At 47.7% G+C, this 17,146-nt stretch overlaps 2 protein-coding genes across 5 annotated transcripts in view; one reads left to right on the top strand and one right to left on the bottom strand.

The window, feature by feature from the left end:
- PEPD (peptidase D) overlaps nt 1-2,984 on the top strand; it is a 142,993-nt gene extending 140,009 nt beyond the window's left edge. For all 3 annotated transcript variants that reach the window (XM_064386917.1, XM_064386916.1, XM_064386915.1), the window contains one exon: nt 2,348-2,984. In XM_064386917.1, coding sequence (XP_064242987.1) covers nt 2,348-2,497 — 150 coding nt within the window. In that variant the 3' untranslated portion in view covers nt 2,498-2,984. The remainder of the gene's footprint in view (nt 1-2,347) is intronic.
- Nucleotides 2,985-6,367: 3,383 nt separating this feature from the next.
- On the bottom strand, nt 6,368-13,179 carry CEBPG (CCAAT enhancer binding protein gamma). 2 transcript variants are annotated; one of them, XM_064386926.1, is made up of 3 exons: nt 13,026-13,165; nt 9,305-9,456; nt 6,368-8,415 (listed from the first exon to the last, which is right to left on the bottom strand). In XM_064386926.1, the coding sequence occupies exon 3, from the start codon at nt 8,304-8,306 to the stop codon at nt 7,854-7,856; it is 453 nt and encodes a 150-aa protein (XP_064242996.1). In that variant the 5' UTR covers nt 8,307-8,415; nt 9,305-9,456; nt 13,026-13,165; the 3' UTR covers nt 6,368-7,853. The 2 variants fall into 2 exon arrangements, with proteins under 2 accessions (XP_064242996.1, XP_064242995.1); XM_064386925.1 differs by lacking the exon at nt 9,305-9,456 and having other exon boundaries at nt 13,026-13,179.
- Nucleotides 13,180-17,146: the final 3,967 nt, after the last annotated feature.

Raw genomic sequence — 17,146 nt, 5'->3', positions numbered from 1 at the left:
TCCAGCAGAGGAAGGATTAGATTCTGGGGAAAGAAGAGGCGTGTTCCTAGGGAGTGGTGGGTGGTCCCAGGGAGCAGTGGTTCTGTGTGCCTCCATCCACATCCCATGGACCATTTGGAGGTGCTGATGCTGAGCAGGCTGATGTGGCACTACTGGCTCTCCCACTTTCCTCAGCAGATCACAGCAGTGCTGTGGCACAGATTGTATGATCTCCTAGCAATTGTATGATCTCCTAACAATTCTCCTCCTGTACAAGGAGTCACAGGGCATGGCACTCCTCCTCCGTTTGGTCACTCTCAGTTCCCTGCCTTTGGCAGCTCCAGCCCCTGTGTGCTCTCCTCATTCAGGATGTCTCACTTCTCACCTCCACCAGGATCTCCCCACCTGGGCTCCTTAGTCAGTCCCAGCTCTCTTTGTCCATTATTTGTCAGTCCTGTCTCACCTGACTGTGCTTTCACTCTTACCTATTTCCCAGCTCTCTTGTGACCTAGAGAACAGTGTGGACAGACACCTTGCCCCACTTGTTCTTCCCCACTGTAGGACTGTGTTTAAGTCAGTACATCCTCCCAAAGAGTGCAGAGATATTTTGAAGTCATGAAGCACTGAACTGGAAAGAACAAACACTTTTCTTGGTTTTTTGCTGACGTTGCTGGTCAAGAGGCTGAATTGTGGCTGATAGTTGCTGCAGCTGGGGAATTTCAGCTCAAGCAGGGGGAGGTTTGTGAAGCTGGCAGTGCTTGGGAAAAGGCTCTCTCTGTAGGCAGTCAGTTCTAGCTTTGTGTGGCCTTCCCTCTGCTCTCAGACTTACTTTTGCACTGACATTTTTACCTTCCACATCATCACTGTGTCCAGCTGCATTTACCCTGCCTGGGCTTGCCAGTGTGAAGCTTTGGCTTTTTCCATCTTCCCAGCTCTGGCCCTGGGTGCTGGCACTCCTGCAGGGTTAGCCTGGTACCATCAGGTTTTTGGCAGGGACCGGTCCACCCAGGGAGGTTCTGCCCAAGACCCAACAGGACAGGCACACATCAGGATTTGCCTTTGGATGCAGTGGGGCCCTCCTGCTGAATCTTGGGTTGTGTTTTGCTCGGCAGTCAAATTTGAAACAGTGAATCAAAAAGCCCATCCTGATAAATTCTGTTCAAGTGCAGAGTCATTGCTGATTTCTTCTGCAGCAAGGCACCAGCTTTTCAGGCACACTGAGCATAAAGAGCCTCACAGCTTTCAAATTTACAGCTGTCCAAAACAAATGTGTAAACTCAATGGAGTTTGTTTATTTAATTCTGCTTTATAATACACTTAACTTGATACCGAGTAAAAGAAATAATCTGGCAAAGACATCATTAAACAGTTTAATAAGGACTGGATGACTCATTTTGTTTGAACAAATGGATTATTTTGCAATCAGAAGTACAAATGTTAACCAGCTTTATTTTTAGTTGAAAATGTCAAGAGGTCAGAAACAATTAAAGCAATTGTAAGGTGGGAGTACCCAGGGTTTGTGTTCTTTTGGATTTGCACCTTACTAAAATTGCTTTTATTGCAGCTTAGCAACTTAGCAACATTTTTCTGATAAGATAATGGGAATGACTGTGTAGGCACATTTACTGGTAAGAAGAGATTAGAGACAAACAGAAATGGAGCACACTTTTCATTTTAATAGCAAGAGTTGAAAAATTGAGAGGATCTGCTTTTTCCTTCCATGGTTTGAAATTTAGTGATTGTATTTTAAAAGAAATGTCTGACCTGCTTAAGTCTCTCTCATCAGCTCAAAATTCACTGTGTGGAATATCAGCCACAAGGTATTTTATGTTCAGAGTTTCGCTTTGAAAGTTTACTGTGTTTAGAGAAAAGTTTTAAGTGCAAAGAGAAGCTACCTGAATTTCAGCTCAGAAACAGGACAGCTTTGAGGGCAGAGACGGGGCATCAGGAGGCACTGTCCCTAGCAAGTCATGTGCTGAGAAGGCTGGAGGCAAATCCAGGGAAGAATGTTCTTGTTACTGCTCCTGCTGTCAGGGGGTTGAGATTTACTGCCCCCCTAGCATGGCACAGCATGAACTCACTGCTGCAGCACCCTGCTCAGACTGTCCTTGCTGTACCCACTGCAGCAGAGGGTGAGGCCACCACCACACCCGGGTCACCACCAAGCTGCTGTGAGCCCCGGAGGGTGCCAGGGGCCAGTGGCCCAAGGGGAGCTGCAGCTGCAGAGCCCCACGCTGTGACAGTTCCGTGCTTGCAGGGGGACGCTCTGCCTGGGCTGCAGCAGCACCTTGTGCCCTCACTGCTGCTGCAGCCTGAGGTGCTCCTCCCGCCCTTCCTTCTCCCTGGTGACCGTGTGCTCCCTGTGCAGGTGCGGATCGAGGACGACATCGTGGTGACAGCCACCGGCATGGAGCTGCTCACGTGTGTGCCACGGACTGTGGAGGAAATAGAGGCTTTCATGGCACAAGGCCAGAGCACTGCCAAATCATTCGGCTGCCTCTCCAGCCAAAAGCAGTAAACTTCAGGATGATAATTACTGCCTCAACTAATCAGTCATCATTCTGATTTAATGCTGCAGCATATAAAATAAAATGCAACCAATTCTTAATAGCAAGAGAGGCAGCTGGAAAAATTCATGCATTAAAAATGAAGGTAGAAGGCCCAGGTAACTCAACTGCTGCTTGCAATCAGCAGTTTACGTGACCAAGTGGCAGCCAAATAACCCTGCTGCCTTATCAGTGGGGCTTATACTTCTGTCAGATCTCAACTCAGATGTATCTTGCAATTAAATCTGAATTTTGATGATTGGGACTCTAAAACACCAAATGGATTTCTGAAAGCTATGAGCAATTGTAACACTCTTAAGTCCTTTTTTAAACTTCATCACAAGTACTGTGAAAAAAAGAAATCAGTTGTTGTCAGTGGATATAATGACATTTTTCTTATGGATCTGTATCCATGCACTAAGCAGAACCAAATTTTTATTAAAATTCACCTTGGCATCATTTGTGTTCACAACTTTGTGGTCATTTTGCTTTTCTGCTCCAGTTCCTGCTTCTTTATCCTACTACCAATTTGTTCTCTGCAAACTTTGACCCTTCGCTAGCCAGAGTTTTCTGCTCTGGATCGTGGCTGTACTGATCCTTCAAACACATCCCCATGCTCATTAGATTTGTTCATCTATGTGTTCCTTCAAAACACAGATTGCTGTGGTGTTCATGACCATTAAAAGTTGAACAAAGGGAATATCTTTGCTATTCCTGCCCCCAGCACTGCATTTAGGCCTGAAATAATTTCCTCAGAAATCCTCATAAAACATGGCTCCAGGAGAGCTCCATTTGCTGAGCGGGTTGGTCTGTGGGACAAGAACCTGCCCCTTATTCCCAACAGCCCGGTGATCCATTGCTGTGTAGGAAACTCTGTGTGAGACTAAGGAAACGTTGTGAAAAAATCCAGAGGACTTCATGTTACTCAATTAATAAATAATGGTATTTACATTTTTTAGAGGTTTCTTGACATTTCTTTTTAAGAGGCAAGTGCAGGAATTGCTGCACTTGCCTTCTTGGCTGTGAAGGGAAACAGTTTTTTCAGGAAGGGAGTTGTGAGGTCAGAAGCCTGTGTTGATGTTCCTGCTGTGGTGACCGCAATCTTCCACCTCTGAAATGCAGCACCTGCACAAGGACATCAGGCTTTGCTTGGTAGCCTTGCAGATGTGAGAACACAGAGACTTTACTGGCATGGCTCTGAACTCATCTGCCCCCAAAACTCCGTTTTTTTCAGTGCAAAACAGCGCTCGTGGCCTCAGCCCCGTTCCCTCCGCAGCCAGGCGTTTCCCTGGGGCAGGCTCTGAGCGCGCCCAGGGGATGGATCGTGCTTGGGGCACCCCTAAACCCGCTGCTGCTGCTGCTTTATAGCAACACCGCACAGATTTTGAGAGCTTTGGAAGTGTTTCGGCCGCGGAGGCCTCCCCTGCCTGCCGGGGCGGAGAGCGGGCCGGGCCGGCGGGCCGTGAGGGGCAGGGCCGGCTCTGCCATTGCCGCGAGGGGACGGACGCACATCGGCCTTCATCCTCGGGCCACGGAACGTAAATTTCATCCTTCATCCCAGAAGATTGTCCTGTAATTATGATCGTTTTTATCCACTTAAGCAAAAAGTGAATTAGACGTTTTTTCCTAAATTGGGGAGGGGAGGGGAGGGGAGAGGAGAGGAAGGGAGGGGGAATAAACCTTTTTTAAAGTGGCAAAGTAATATTTAATACTTTAAAAAGTGGTGTTTAATAATTTTAAGTGTATTAATGGGGTGAAAGTACAGGTTATGGCAAATTTTCTTTTTGACTACATCAAGATATTTTGTACTGTGTCATGTTTTCACAAAGGCCTTTTCCCCTTGGCACAAGCAGACCTGAATAGAAATGGCACAGGAGTAACAGAATGTGTCTTATGCTGAGCAAATTTGTGTGTTTAGAAAGGTCTGAGCACTTCTGAAATGACCCATGTAAATTGTTGCAGCAAATTGCTGCGGCTCCCTGGGGTTGGGTGCGCTGTGAATTTCCCCTGTAGCTGCAGCTACAGGGGCTCTGCAGGGAGTGCAGCCTCGCCGTGCTCTGGGGGCCAGGGCAGACCCCTGCCCTCGGGGCCAGGGAGAGAATGGCAATCAGGCTTCTGCTGAAACGTGCTGTAACGCCTTGTGTACGGACAGGCACTGGATTCTGCCACAGACTGGAGTTACGAACAGTGAGTCAAAAGGAAAATCTTAACTTTTACAGGTCCACCCTGAAATTTTCTGTGCCCTGCAGCAGAGGGTGAGATGGAGGTACTCTGCTGCCACACAGCCTGGGCTGCTTTCCTTGGGAGACCCTTGTTCCTTGGAGCTGCTTTGGCAGGGGGGGCTTGGAAGCCTGAGCCCTTTCTTGCAGCCTCTCACTGGGGGCACATTTAAAACGTGGATTTGTTACAATCACAAGTGAGGTGCTGCACAGAGCCATTGCTCCTCCCAAGCCTTGTCCTGCTGCCAGCCAAGGACAAGGATCATTGTCCCAGTGCCAGGCAAGGACAGGGATCCTTGTTCCAGTGTCAGCCAAGGCCAGGGATCCTTGCCCTGTTGCCCCCAAGGCCAAGAATTGTCGTCCTGCTGTCCCCAAGGCCAGGGGTCACTGTCCCATTGTCTCCAGGGGCAGGGTTGCTGTCCCCAAGGCCAGGGTGGCTGTCCCACTGTCCCCAAGGCCAGAGATCCTTGTCCTGCTGTCCCCAAGGCCAGGGATTGCTATCCCACTGTCCCCAAAGCCAGAGATCCTTGTCCTGCTGTCCCCAAAGGCAGGGTGGCTGTCCCCAAGCCAGGGCTGGAGCTGTGTGTGCCCAGCGGGGACAAGGCCAAGGTGCTGTGCAGAGGCTGCGCCGCCACTCCGGTCACTCCTGGCCCTGTGTTCTGGTCACTCCTGGCCCTGTCCCTGTGTTCTGGTCACTCCTGGCCCTGTGTTCCCATCACTCCTGGCTCTGTCCCACTCAGAGTGCTTTGGCCATCACCCTCTGTCACACGCTGCTGTCACTGGTTGTTTTCTCATCTGGTGCTGTTCAATTGTAAATGGTTCCAGTAACAGTAAATTGTTCTCTCAGCCCCAGTCTGCATTTCGGCTCTCACCTGAGGGGGTGGCGGGGCTGGAGTGGCTGCATGGGGCTTATTTTCCAGTTTGGCTTAAACCACAGCATCAGTGCAGAGGCTGATAAACCAGAAATTTCACTTTCCAAACAAACGACTTTCAAAACTCAGTGGTTTGGTTTTAAACATGAAGGAAATGGGATCAGAGCTGTCAGGAGCAACAAGTGGAAAAGTCAACCATGAGAGCTTCGGAAAGAGGATCGCCAGCACTCACAAGAGATCTAAATAATAATTTCCACCAAAATCACAAACAGCCAGGATTTGCAGCCCCTCTTCAGACTGGCAGAGGAGGGCCCCACACCGGCCTGGCAAAACAAATTCAGGACAATGGGGACAGACCAGTGCAGGTCAGAGACCCATGGAAGAGATGGGCCCAGCCTTTCCACCAGGGGACGTGCAGTTAACAGAGGAGATGCCTTCAGGTCATCTTTTTCCTTGTCATCTTTGGTGCTTCTCTCCCTGCCCCCTATCTAAATGCCACTTATTTTCAGTCTTAAATTTCTTTTTTTTTTTTTTTTTTTCTTTTTTTTTTTTTTTTTGCATTTTTTGCATTTTTTGTTAAATCAGACATTTAGACAAAACTGTAGTGAGTTTCTGATTGCTTCCATGGAGCAGAAACCTGAGTGAAAGAGCAGAACACAGACTCTTGCACTGATTTCTCCAAGACAGCTGTGTGACTTGGGCAACTCTGCACTTGAGGGAGATAGAAAAGGGATGGGAAAAATGAGGCCAATACAAGCAAAACATTTTTATTAGCTTCTGGTATTTCAACCCTACCAACTTCAGATGCAGTTAGAATGAAAAAACATACCTGTAAAAAGTCTAACATAATCCAAAACAATCCATCAAAGTTTTCCACATGTATTAAAAGTTTAAATTCAATAAAGAACTTCTCAAAGTTTCATTCTCTTAACAATATCTTCATAGAGATAACATCCAAGTTTTTTCCTAAGTGCAGATACAGAGCAAACAAGCATCCTCCAAAATAATCTATGGACAAAGGTAGTGTAAGAGGGAAATTAAGACAGTGTAGTAATCTACAAGACAGACACACAGGTTAAATGTAAAATAACCATACCATCAATGAAATATTTAAAAATTAAAATAAATTAAAGTTACATCAAAGTTCCTGCTTTACTTTGTTTAAATCCTCAGTATAGCACATAGCACTGCATTATGGATCATGGCAAAGACTAAGTAAGCAGTAGCAATAAAAAAGTTGCTACAGAAAAACTTCTATGGAAATAAGACCAAAGATACTTCTTCACACAGATGTATGATGGCTGTAGAAATTTCACCAAATCAGTTGTTAGGGCCATTTATTTTTAAAATCCCTCTAAATTTCTGTAAGATCAATGTCAACCAGCAGTGATCCATACATCCCAGCTCAACACCTGCTCTCCTGCCCCTTCCACTGCTAAGCCAAGCTGCACTTTTTGTTCTCCCCAATACTTCCTTCCCAGCAAGAATGCAATTGTGCAGAGCACAGCAGCATTTTGAAATTTTCTGAAAACAAGCTCTTGTTCTCATAAGGCCCCAGTCACTGTGTGAGCAATATGAAATACAAGCTTAAATAAAAGGTTTTGTCAGTGTGCTGCTCTGCCTCTTGTACTTCACGTGCCATTTGGAGGCCAACTGCCTGTACGTATCATCGGAGTACATTGTTATTTTTCTGGTGAGCATCCCAGCTCACTATTACTACAACCTCCCCACTAACTATAACTGGGCAGGAGGGACCTACGTGGTGCTTCATAGGACTTCAATTCTACAGATTTATATAAAAAGCAAAAATTCTCCACAGCCTTTGCAGTTTGTAATATGAAATGGAGAAAACAAAGGGCTAAAATACTCTAACAGGTATTTAAAAGACGTTCTATCCAATCACATGTTTCTGATGCTACAGTGAGCCATGCTGCTGGATTCCTCCCATTATGCAAAGTCTAAAATGTAAGTGAATATTCCTGTGAAAATGCTATCTCCTAAATATTACATTTCTCGTTGACTAGGAGTTCAGATCTGCGTAAATCTTTAAGGAGAAAAATATTTAAAACAAACAGTTAACCAGTTTCTGGTTTAATTGTTACAAATCTTCAGTGTTAAATCTAAAAGAAGAAAATCTCCACAAAACAATGACTAAAGGTACAGTTTTTGCTGGGTTACTGCACAGGCACTGCAGGCAAGCTGCAGCTCCAGAGTTTGTTTCATAAGGTCGCAGGTGTCTACTGTCCACTGTTTTCTGGATTTGTTGTGGTGGTCTCAGTGCCAACAGGTTGCACGTTATCTGCAAAATTGTGGGCATGCTCAAGGAACAAGTCTTTCAGTACGCTCAGCTCCTTGGTCAGGAGTTTAATTTTTGCCTCTAAACGTTCATTTTCTTCTTTGAGCTGGTTGACCCTTTGCAGTGTGTCTTGGGCTTTCTGCTTGCTTTTTAAGCGGCTCTTTTTCACTGCCATGTTGTTCCGCTCTCTGCGCTGACGATACTCATCACTGTTCCTATCCACAAAGGAACTTTTCTTTCCCTGTTTGCTCGGAGGCACAGCTTTGCCTCCACCACCAGGACTGACAGGCACCAGCTGGGGAACCTGCTGCAAACCACTGGAGTGTGCTTGAGTGTGAATCACACTTACTCCGCTCGCATCTGTGGTGCTGTTCTGTTGGGATGTCTTGCTCATTTGGGCAGGCTGTTCTTGGACACAACAGAACTTATCAGGAGACTGAAAACTCTTGGGTTTCTAGAGGTGTTTCCAACGGATCTTCACATGGATTAAGAGCAAGGTGAACCTAGTAGGGGAAAAAAAAAAAGCTATTAAACATGCTGGCTTCAGCTACAATCTTATACATCACTGGCTTTAGCATAAAGTACCGATGGTACATCTGGCAGTAACACATCGTAACTGTGCTGGAAGTGGACAAGCTGCCAACTACATTTCTGAAGTCTCAAACATATTTGGATTGGATGGGACTATTACTGGGTCATCTAGTCAAGCTGTTTGAATTGTTCACTGGCTTCACTCAGTTATTCCAAAGCCATCCCTGATGGATGGGTGTCTAGCCTAGCCTCAAATATCTCCAGTTTCACAACCTCTGTCTTGGCAACATGTTCCACTGTCTAACTTTTCCTCCAGTTATACAGTTTTCTTAGTTTTCAGACTGGAGCTTTCCTTCTGTGGCTTAAACCTATTAACAGCCTGACTCTTGACCAACAGGGGTATTTGATCCTTGTCCTCTTCGGACCACATCTCTGGGTGTATCCGCAGACAAATTCCTCCCTGATGTCCTCTCTGGAGCAAGGGTGCTCAGCCTGTCCACCTTTTCTCAACCATCTTACAGCACTTGTTTTGAAGATGACGTTCAAACTGATGGCTGTCATAAGGTCTACTGGTACTGAGTGGAAAAATAAGTCTACGGAAAAAGGCATTGCAAAGGCCACGTCTGGGTGACATTCTACCACAAGCAATGTGTGACAATATGAATCAAGCAGGTGGGACAGGAGCACAGGCTGATGGCAGTGTAGATCACTACTCTACAACAGAGGACTGCCACCCATTAAAAACAGCAACCACAGCTGACTCATCCAGAAATAAGGTCACCTGCATGGCTGGTGCACTGGTCATTGTCCACTCTGCTGCCCAGCACACAAACTGTCCTGATGAGCAAGGCATCCTCTCACCTGACTGACGTGCTCCCGCTGCTGAGGTCAGCCTGCTCCTGGCCCTACGGGTGGCACAAGGAGGATTCCACCACAGCTGCTGGCCATGGCCCTGGCAAGGCTAACAGCTGGTCCCCTTCTCTTCTCATCTCACAGGATGACTTCCTGTATGGCTGGGAGAGAAGAGGGGAAGGACAACAGGATGGTCCTAAACTCCTGACACACCTACCTATGGCTCCAGTGAAAAATACTCAGTGATCAGTCAGAGCAGTGTGGATTGTCACATTGAAGAAAAGCATTTAACTGGCACTAAACAATCCTACTGCAAGGTGAGACTGTGTGGCAGCAGTGCAGCCCAGCACTGCCACACAGACATGCAGAATCACACCACCAGTGACACATCCTCCAGAGGGCTGGGAAAAGCAAGGAGCTGCAGCAGCACTGGGCAGAGTCCAGCCCAGGAACACCTCTCACCTCCACCACAGCAGATGGCTGAGGAGTGGAGGGACGTGTGAGAGCTCTGTAGCGAGCTCCTGTGTGTCAGTGGCCCTTCTAAACTCACACGTCCATGTGTACTGTTCCGGATTGGTTTTTTCTCAGCAGCCTGAGTTGCTGTTTTCCTTTTGAAGGGCTATCATTAAAATATTAAAATTCAACTGTGCAGATCAACTGCATATTTTCTTCCATGATGAAAAAGCCACAATGAGATGCAGCTGCAGAGTGTGGTTCAGTAACATTCATGGAAAAGCCCACTAAATTTGGCTTGAATGTTACTCAAAATTAACATTCTCTGTCACCAAGAGGTCTTCCCACTTGTGAAGATGTACGAGTACACCCATACCCTTCCTATCAAGAAATCTTTTTATTTTCCTATTTCAGGGCAGAATGAGACCATCCACACTTCTTGACATCTGTGGAGCTGAATCTAGATACACAGTGTATAACACCTTTGTGTTAGTATTTTCCCAACTGCAACTCCTAAAGCAACTTTTGCATACCATGTTTCAGTCTCAGATCCTGACCTACAAGCAGTCAGGTTGGGCAGCTACACTGAACACCCAGCTAACAACGGGTTCCTGTGCCCCAACACCAGACTGGCAGGGCCAGTTGTAGTAGCTGTGCACATGTAATTGCACATTTTAGACATTTTTAGTCGAGGTGTAAGTGCATGCTCCTCTTAGAGCATACACTGGCCTTGTCTGCACTTTATTTTAAAATAGAGGATGTCTGCAGCCCTAAACAAAGCATATATAGTTATCTTAGGTTGTCTGTGACAAGTAGATTTTTGACACCTTTTCCAAATCACAGTACCCTGCTGTCCCCTCTGCTTCAACACATTTCAGTGCTTGCAAAGTTCACCTTTCAAGTTCAACAGGCCAGTTATGTAACCCACACCATTTTCACAATCTGGTTTTTATGCTCCATGAGCTACCACAGAGGAAGAGATGGCTCCTGCCCCAAAGGAACCCCATCTGAAATGTAACAAGTTTCTTCACATCACCAGGTTCCATGTGCTACTTCTCTCTATCAAAACTATTTAATAGTGTTTTAACACTTCTTTCCTGTCTCTATCAGATTTCCCTATGATTCAACAAAATAATTATTTGTCCCATTAAACCTAATATTAATGGAGTATTTTAGTTGGGCACTACATGGATATAAGCAGAGAAGATAACCAGTGTCACACCTCTCAAGCAAGAATTCCAGCCCTGCCTGTAGAACAGACCTCCCTCAGTTCCTTCCCACTGGAACTGATTTTTTATTAAATTACTGTTTCTTGAGTGAGACGTGCTCTTATCTGGCCTGATGATCAGAGCCCTTAACTGGGACAGGTGACACTGGATTCCTCTCCTGCTCCAAAGAGCATGCAGAGCAAGCAGCACTAACTGAGCTGATCACAGAGCTGCAGAGTGCCAACAACCGAGGCTTGGAACTCGTTTTCCCCCTGGTGATTTGCAGGCTGGATGCCTATCACCAACTGTGGAAGGCTGTCCCAGGTAGCAGCAGGTGCTGTGGGCATCCTTCAGCAGGGACTGCAAGGAGATTTAAAGGCAGCAGGCGTGGGACATAGAGGGACTCAGAAAGGTGAGGTGAAGGGCATGGCCACTGGGAGAGGCCATGAAGGGGAGGCACTCGGGGCTCCAATCTCTCAGAGCCTGTGCACCTCAGCTGCTCCAGCCCCTGCACAGGTTGGATTGTGACTGCCTGGCAGCCCCAGCCCAGCAGGACACAGCTCCTGCGAGAGCCAGCCCAGCTTCCCAGCATCTTGTTCCCATAAAGCTGCTCATGAGCTTCAGCTCAGCCACAGCCCCAGGCTGGTTCCACCCAACACATGGTACTGTTTCCAGTGGCCAGTTAGAACTGCCTGGTTCTCTCCTTGGGCCACCAACTGGCCACCCAGGAAACCAACTGGCCACCCACTACAGCATAATAGCTGGTAACTCAAGAGGTGTCTTCTCAGGCAGAAAGATGTTTCTTACTGTCTCACAGTACTCCTCAGGGACCAATGAAGCAATGAGGGCGCTCATTTGCTTTCACACATACAAAAAATAAAAATATTAAATTTCCAAATGTTTGCTTTGAAAAAAAAAAAAAAAACAAAACCAAAAACCAACAAAACCCAAAAACTGTTTTGTCAATTAAATCAGTATTTCTTTTTTAACTTGGTAGCAAAAACTACAAAGTGCTTCTCTCTGCTCCTTTCTTGAGGTGCGACTGTGATGATTATGATCATTAGCCAGATTAATTTTATTGCACAAATTCACAAAGCTGTCTTGTCAAACACAAAATCAGTTCCAATGTGAAGAGCAATAGGTGGCCTCTGTTCTCTCAGACTTCAGTAGGAATACCCTGACAGGATCCAGTCTGGACTCCAGTGACCCCGCAGTCAGGACAGTGGCACGAACTCCAGGCGCTCATTCCTGAGCAGTGGAGAGGCGGCTCCTGCACGGGCCACGCTCACAGTTTGCAGGAGAAGGTGCTAACTCACAGGCTGGGACACCACGCTTCTGACACTAGGCAGCTCAATCCCATCTCTCGTCATAACTGACAACATCACTTTTCCACATTTATTTCAGATTCTCTATTTTTAATACACATCTTAGAACACAAATACACTCTGACTTCCTTAACAGACTGTAACAACACAAACATGTATTTTAACGTGACACAACCCCAAACACTGCGAGGCAGGGTGTCAAAACACTGTCTTTGGAACTGAACCGACAGCTGCGATTCCTATCGATAAACCACCTCCTTACACCCGACGGTTCTGCAGTCACGAGCGCTCGTGCTTTCCGAGGACGCTCTGCGCGGCCCCGTCACTGAGCTGCGCCTCTCCTGCCTGCCAGAGCCCCGGTTTGGAGCTCGCCACCGCGGGAACCGCCGAGGAACGCGAGCCCGTGCCCGGCGCTGCCCGGGCGGCCCCGCCGCGGCCTCACCCCCCGCCCCCGGGCCGGGCCCGACCGCGGGGACCGGCACCGGCCCGGCCCGGCCCGGCCCTCCCCGGCGGGCCCATGGCGCCGCCGCCGCCCTCCCCGGGCCGCCCGCCCGCCGGGGCCGCGCTGCTCCTCCCCCGTCCGAGCGGGGCGCGGGGGTGCCCGGCGCTGCCAAGCCGTGACTTCACCGGGGGAGGGGAGGGGAGGGAGCGGGGCCGCCCGCCGATTGCATCACGCGCGGCGGCGGGGCCCGGCGGGCGGGGGCGGCCGCGGCCCCGGGCCCGGCGCGCGCCCCCCGCGCTTACCTGAGCGGCGCGAGCGGCGGGAGGGGCCGGGCGGGCCGCGCTCGGTACCGTGCGCGCGCGGCGAGCGCCGATTGCGACACCGCGCGCGCCGGGCCCGCCCCGGGTGATGCAACCGCCGCGCGATCGGCGGCGCGCGCCGCCAATCAGCGCCCTCCAGGGGCGGGGCCGCGCCCCGAGCGGGGGTGGGGTGGGGCGGGGAGGGGGCCGCGCGCGCCCCGCGGGCTCCGCTCCGGCCCCGGCCTGAGGGAGCGCGGCACGGCTCTGAGCCCGGCACGGGCCCGAGGGAGCGCGGCCCCGGTCACGGCCTGAGGGAGCCCGGCACAGGCCTGAGAGAGTCCAGCAGGGGCCTGAGTGACCCTGGGGCCCTGTCACGGCCTCTCGTAGGGTTTGTGTCCGTGCGCTCCTAGAGCCGCGCTGAAGGAAAACGCTGTGGCTGTGCCCCCGGAGCCCTCTTCCCCTCCCCGGCGGGGCACCGTGGGGAGAGCCCGCCCCGCCCGGCCCGGGGGCTGGCGGGGAGCGAGGCGGCCGCGTCCCCGCGCCCGGGGGAAGCGAGGGCCCGCCCGTTCTTCCAGCAGGGTCCGGCACCTCCCTCAGCCCCAGGGGAGAAGCCGAAAGCGCGTTTCCCGGCCGAGTCCCTGCGCGGCAGAGCGGGGAGCGCGTCCCGGGCCCGGCGGGAGGCGGCGCAGCCTCGGTGTGCCCGGGCCGGGCCGGGCCGTGCCCCGGGCGGACCTGGCACAGGCCCCGCGTTCGATCCTCGTGTGCGGCTGGACTCCGTGAGCCCTGTGGGTCTCTCCCAACTCAGAATAATGTTCCGGGATTCTGGTGAAGTTGGCCACTGCCCCACGGGCAGCGAAGTTGATGGTGGTGTGTTTCGGTACTGATTGGCGTCTTCTAATTGTTGCCAGGCTGTTAATTAGCACCTGGTATTCCCATCTCGATCCGAGCTGTAGCGTGGTTTGCCTCCTTAGAATGTTGTGAGATCAAGGGGAAGGAATGCCAAAGACATCCCAAAATAGTATCAACAGTTCTCTTGACATCAGAAATTACGGCAAATTTCTAAATTTCATAGATTCCTAGTTAATTTTTCTTTTCTAACTTAGTATTAGAAAGTAAATCCTAAATGCTGGCAGACTAGGAAACATCTGGATCATAGAGTTAAATGTCAAAGGAAGATTTTGTACCGTTTCACTGCTATGTTTGTTATAAAATACATCACTTTTTGTGGAGAAAAGTTCTTTTTTCCCTTAATATTTTCCAGACACTTTGTTTTGTATCACTTTTGTTCTGCCCAAACAAGCATGTACTTACTATAAATATACACACACGTGTGCTCAGATCTCAAGCTGTGTGGGAGCAAGGTGTGTTTGCAGCTCCCTGAGTGGGAAATGTACACTTCAATACACAGGTGTGTGCGTTTGCAGTGGGCAGGTCTGGAAATCATCTGTTTATGAGGTAGGCAAGTCTGGAACAAGTTCAAGTGTGCAGGCAGTGAAAACAATACTGGTGGAAAAGTGGGATTTTTTTTAATGTAGAGAAAAAAAAGTTAAGGGTCTTTGCTACGCTGGTTTAGCACATAGACCTGCTTGAAAATGTTTTATGTCTGCAAAAGACTTGTGAATAATTAGTTTTGTAAATACAGTTGCAGAGCTCAGTATGTAGATACAATTATTTATATTTACCATTTTTATGGCTGGCTGATGTTGTGGAGGGGTTTTGTTTTTGTAAAGCCCCATGGAAAATAAGCCATATTTGAAGAAAAATTCTGAGGGTTAGTCTGGGCAAACAGTTTTTCTCAGCTCATTTACCACAAAGATACTTTTCCTTGTCAGTCATCAAGTATTTGCTTTAACTTCTCTAATGTTTTTCTGTTTCTTAATTGAAACTGTTACATTTTCTGTGACAATGACTCATGCATCTGTAGCTGGAGTGGAATTCCAGGTAAGCTTTAAACATTATCCTTTGCTCACAGTAGTTAAGTGTGTGTGCTCTTAGTCTGCTTTCGCAGGATTTTAGAGCACTTTATGACCATTCATTCATTAATCCTCACCCAAGATAGCTGAAGAAAATAAAATGCAGACACACTTAGTCTCACAGAGTCTGACTGTTTTAAACATTAAAGCTCACACGTAATTCCTGCATGTAAGGCACTCCAGTGCTTGGTTGGCATTATATCCTGTTAAAGGAAACCAGCACGCAGTGTACTTCAGTTTTTGCAGGATTTCAAACAGAATAAATAGGAATCAGGATTTAAAATAGAATATAATGGAAGCAATCTAAAAAGTAAGCACTGAAACTATGGACAGCTGGGCTGTGGCATTGAAATAAACATTTTACCTGCTCGTGTCCAGGTTGTGCCAGAGAGCAGCAGCCCTGAGTCGGGTGTCAGGAGCAGCCTGGCCCTGCTGGGACAGAGCCCTTCTCCTCATGCTGGGTGTGCTTCTACAGCGGCTGCTTGCCCACGTGGCTGCAGATCATGCTGTAGTGGTATCTCATTTTCACATGCATTAGCCAGTCTCACAGTTGTTTAAAGACTTTAGTCCTGGAAAAGGAAATTGCACTGATATTCAGTGTCTTCAAGTAATCTACAGCAATTCCCATTTAGAGGCAGAAAGGCCACTGGGGAATAGAAACCCTGGGAACTGGAGTCAGAAGGTGTCAGGGGGAGAGGAGGGTGTTGGGACAAACGTCCCTGTTTACTGCCCACGCAGCGTCTTCCCTTAACACAAAAACATTTAAGAAGCTCCCTGGTGCCTTTCACTCAGAGTGAAAACTGCTTTGTTGCCCTTGGAATAGTTTCTGTTGTGTCTGATTCCATTGTTCACCCGTGTTTCCTCTGTCTTCATGGGCAATTATTTCTTTGTCTTAAAATAAAAACCTTACAAACTCCTGGACTACAACCTACACATTCAAAAATGTTCTTTTCCATAAGCATTTCCCTCTGTTTCCCTCAAATGGCTAAGCCTTTGCTGGATTTTTTTTCTCTTACTTCAGACTTGCACATTTCAGTTAAAAGTTTACTTTTCACACATGGTGCTGCTGTGTACTTTTTCACTCTGGTCTAACAGCCAGGCTTTTGAATTCTAGAGGAGAAATTGCTAATTTCTCTCCAGTGATTTGGAAGAGAGTATAAATATATTTTTATATGTAGTTTACGGGTGGAAATAAATAGGCCCCTTAGGTAAAAACACATCATTCCAGGCTGTGAGGAACGCTCAGATGTATGTAAGGGCAAATGCACTGAATTATGCCAAAATATAGCCTTTTCTTGGTAATCTCAACCTAGCTTTGCTCAAAAATGGAAAGATTCAATATGATTACATTCCTTATGATCACCAAGCAGATGGCATTCATTCAGGAATATCCCAGAAATACAAAGTCTGTAATAGAAGTTTTCCATAATCTTATTATTGCAAATCTCCCTTCTCTTGACAGCCCTGTATTTTGTTATTACAATAATTACTTTTTGTGTTCAGGACTGACCTGCACCAAGACCAAAATCCTGTTGTTAGAAAACTGAATTTTGCAGAGCTGAGGCTATTAAAGCTTCAGAAAGCAGAAGGATTGCTGAGTTTCTCTTTTTCGTGACACTGGATATATTAAAAAAAATTAAACACAAAGAGAAAAAGGAATATGAATAGCTCTGCCGATTTGTTTGGAAAAGCTTACACTTCCTAAGCACAGAGTTGGGTTTTTCACTATGCTTTAATAATTTAAGTGACAGAAACTTATCTGTTAATATCTGATTTGTCAGAGGTAGCCTTTTTGACTAGGTGAGGAGAAAGGAAAGATTGCATAGGGGTGGTCACTGTTTCAGTATGGTACTGCTAATTCTAGCCCTGACTCACTGCAGCCTTGGAAAGCCACAGCGCTTTTGTTCTAGCAAATAGTAAGTAAAGAAAGGAACCAATGTGTTCTAATAGCAAACATCCATTTTATTGTCACATTGCCTGGAGTTCATTTGCAGGAAAAATCGAGTGCCTTTGTTCTTTCTATGCAGCGAGTAAGTCTTGTAACTAAGCATTTCCAGTTTCTAGTTCTGCATCTTCCAGAACTGCTCCCCTTTATTTGCAGTTATCAAAATATCCAGGTTATCTAGATATCTACAATTACTTATGCTGGTT

This window comes from Passer domesticus, chromosome 12, assembly GCF_036417665.1.
Source record: "Passer domesticus isolate bPasDom1 chromosome 12, bPasDom1.hap1, whole genome shotgun sequence".
NCBI lineage: Eukaryota > Metazoa > Chordata > Aves > Passeriformes > Passeridae > Passer > Passer domesticus.
Note: the sequence above shows the minus strand (reverse complement) of the source record. Positions and strands in the feature narration are given on the sequence as shown.

Coding starts and splice junctions, on each gene's coding strand:
- CEBPG (XM_064386925.1), bottom strand. CDS start 8,306: ATGAGCAAGACATCCCAACAGAACAGCACCACAGATGCGAGCGGAGTA.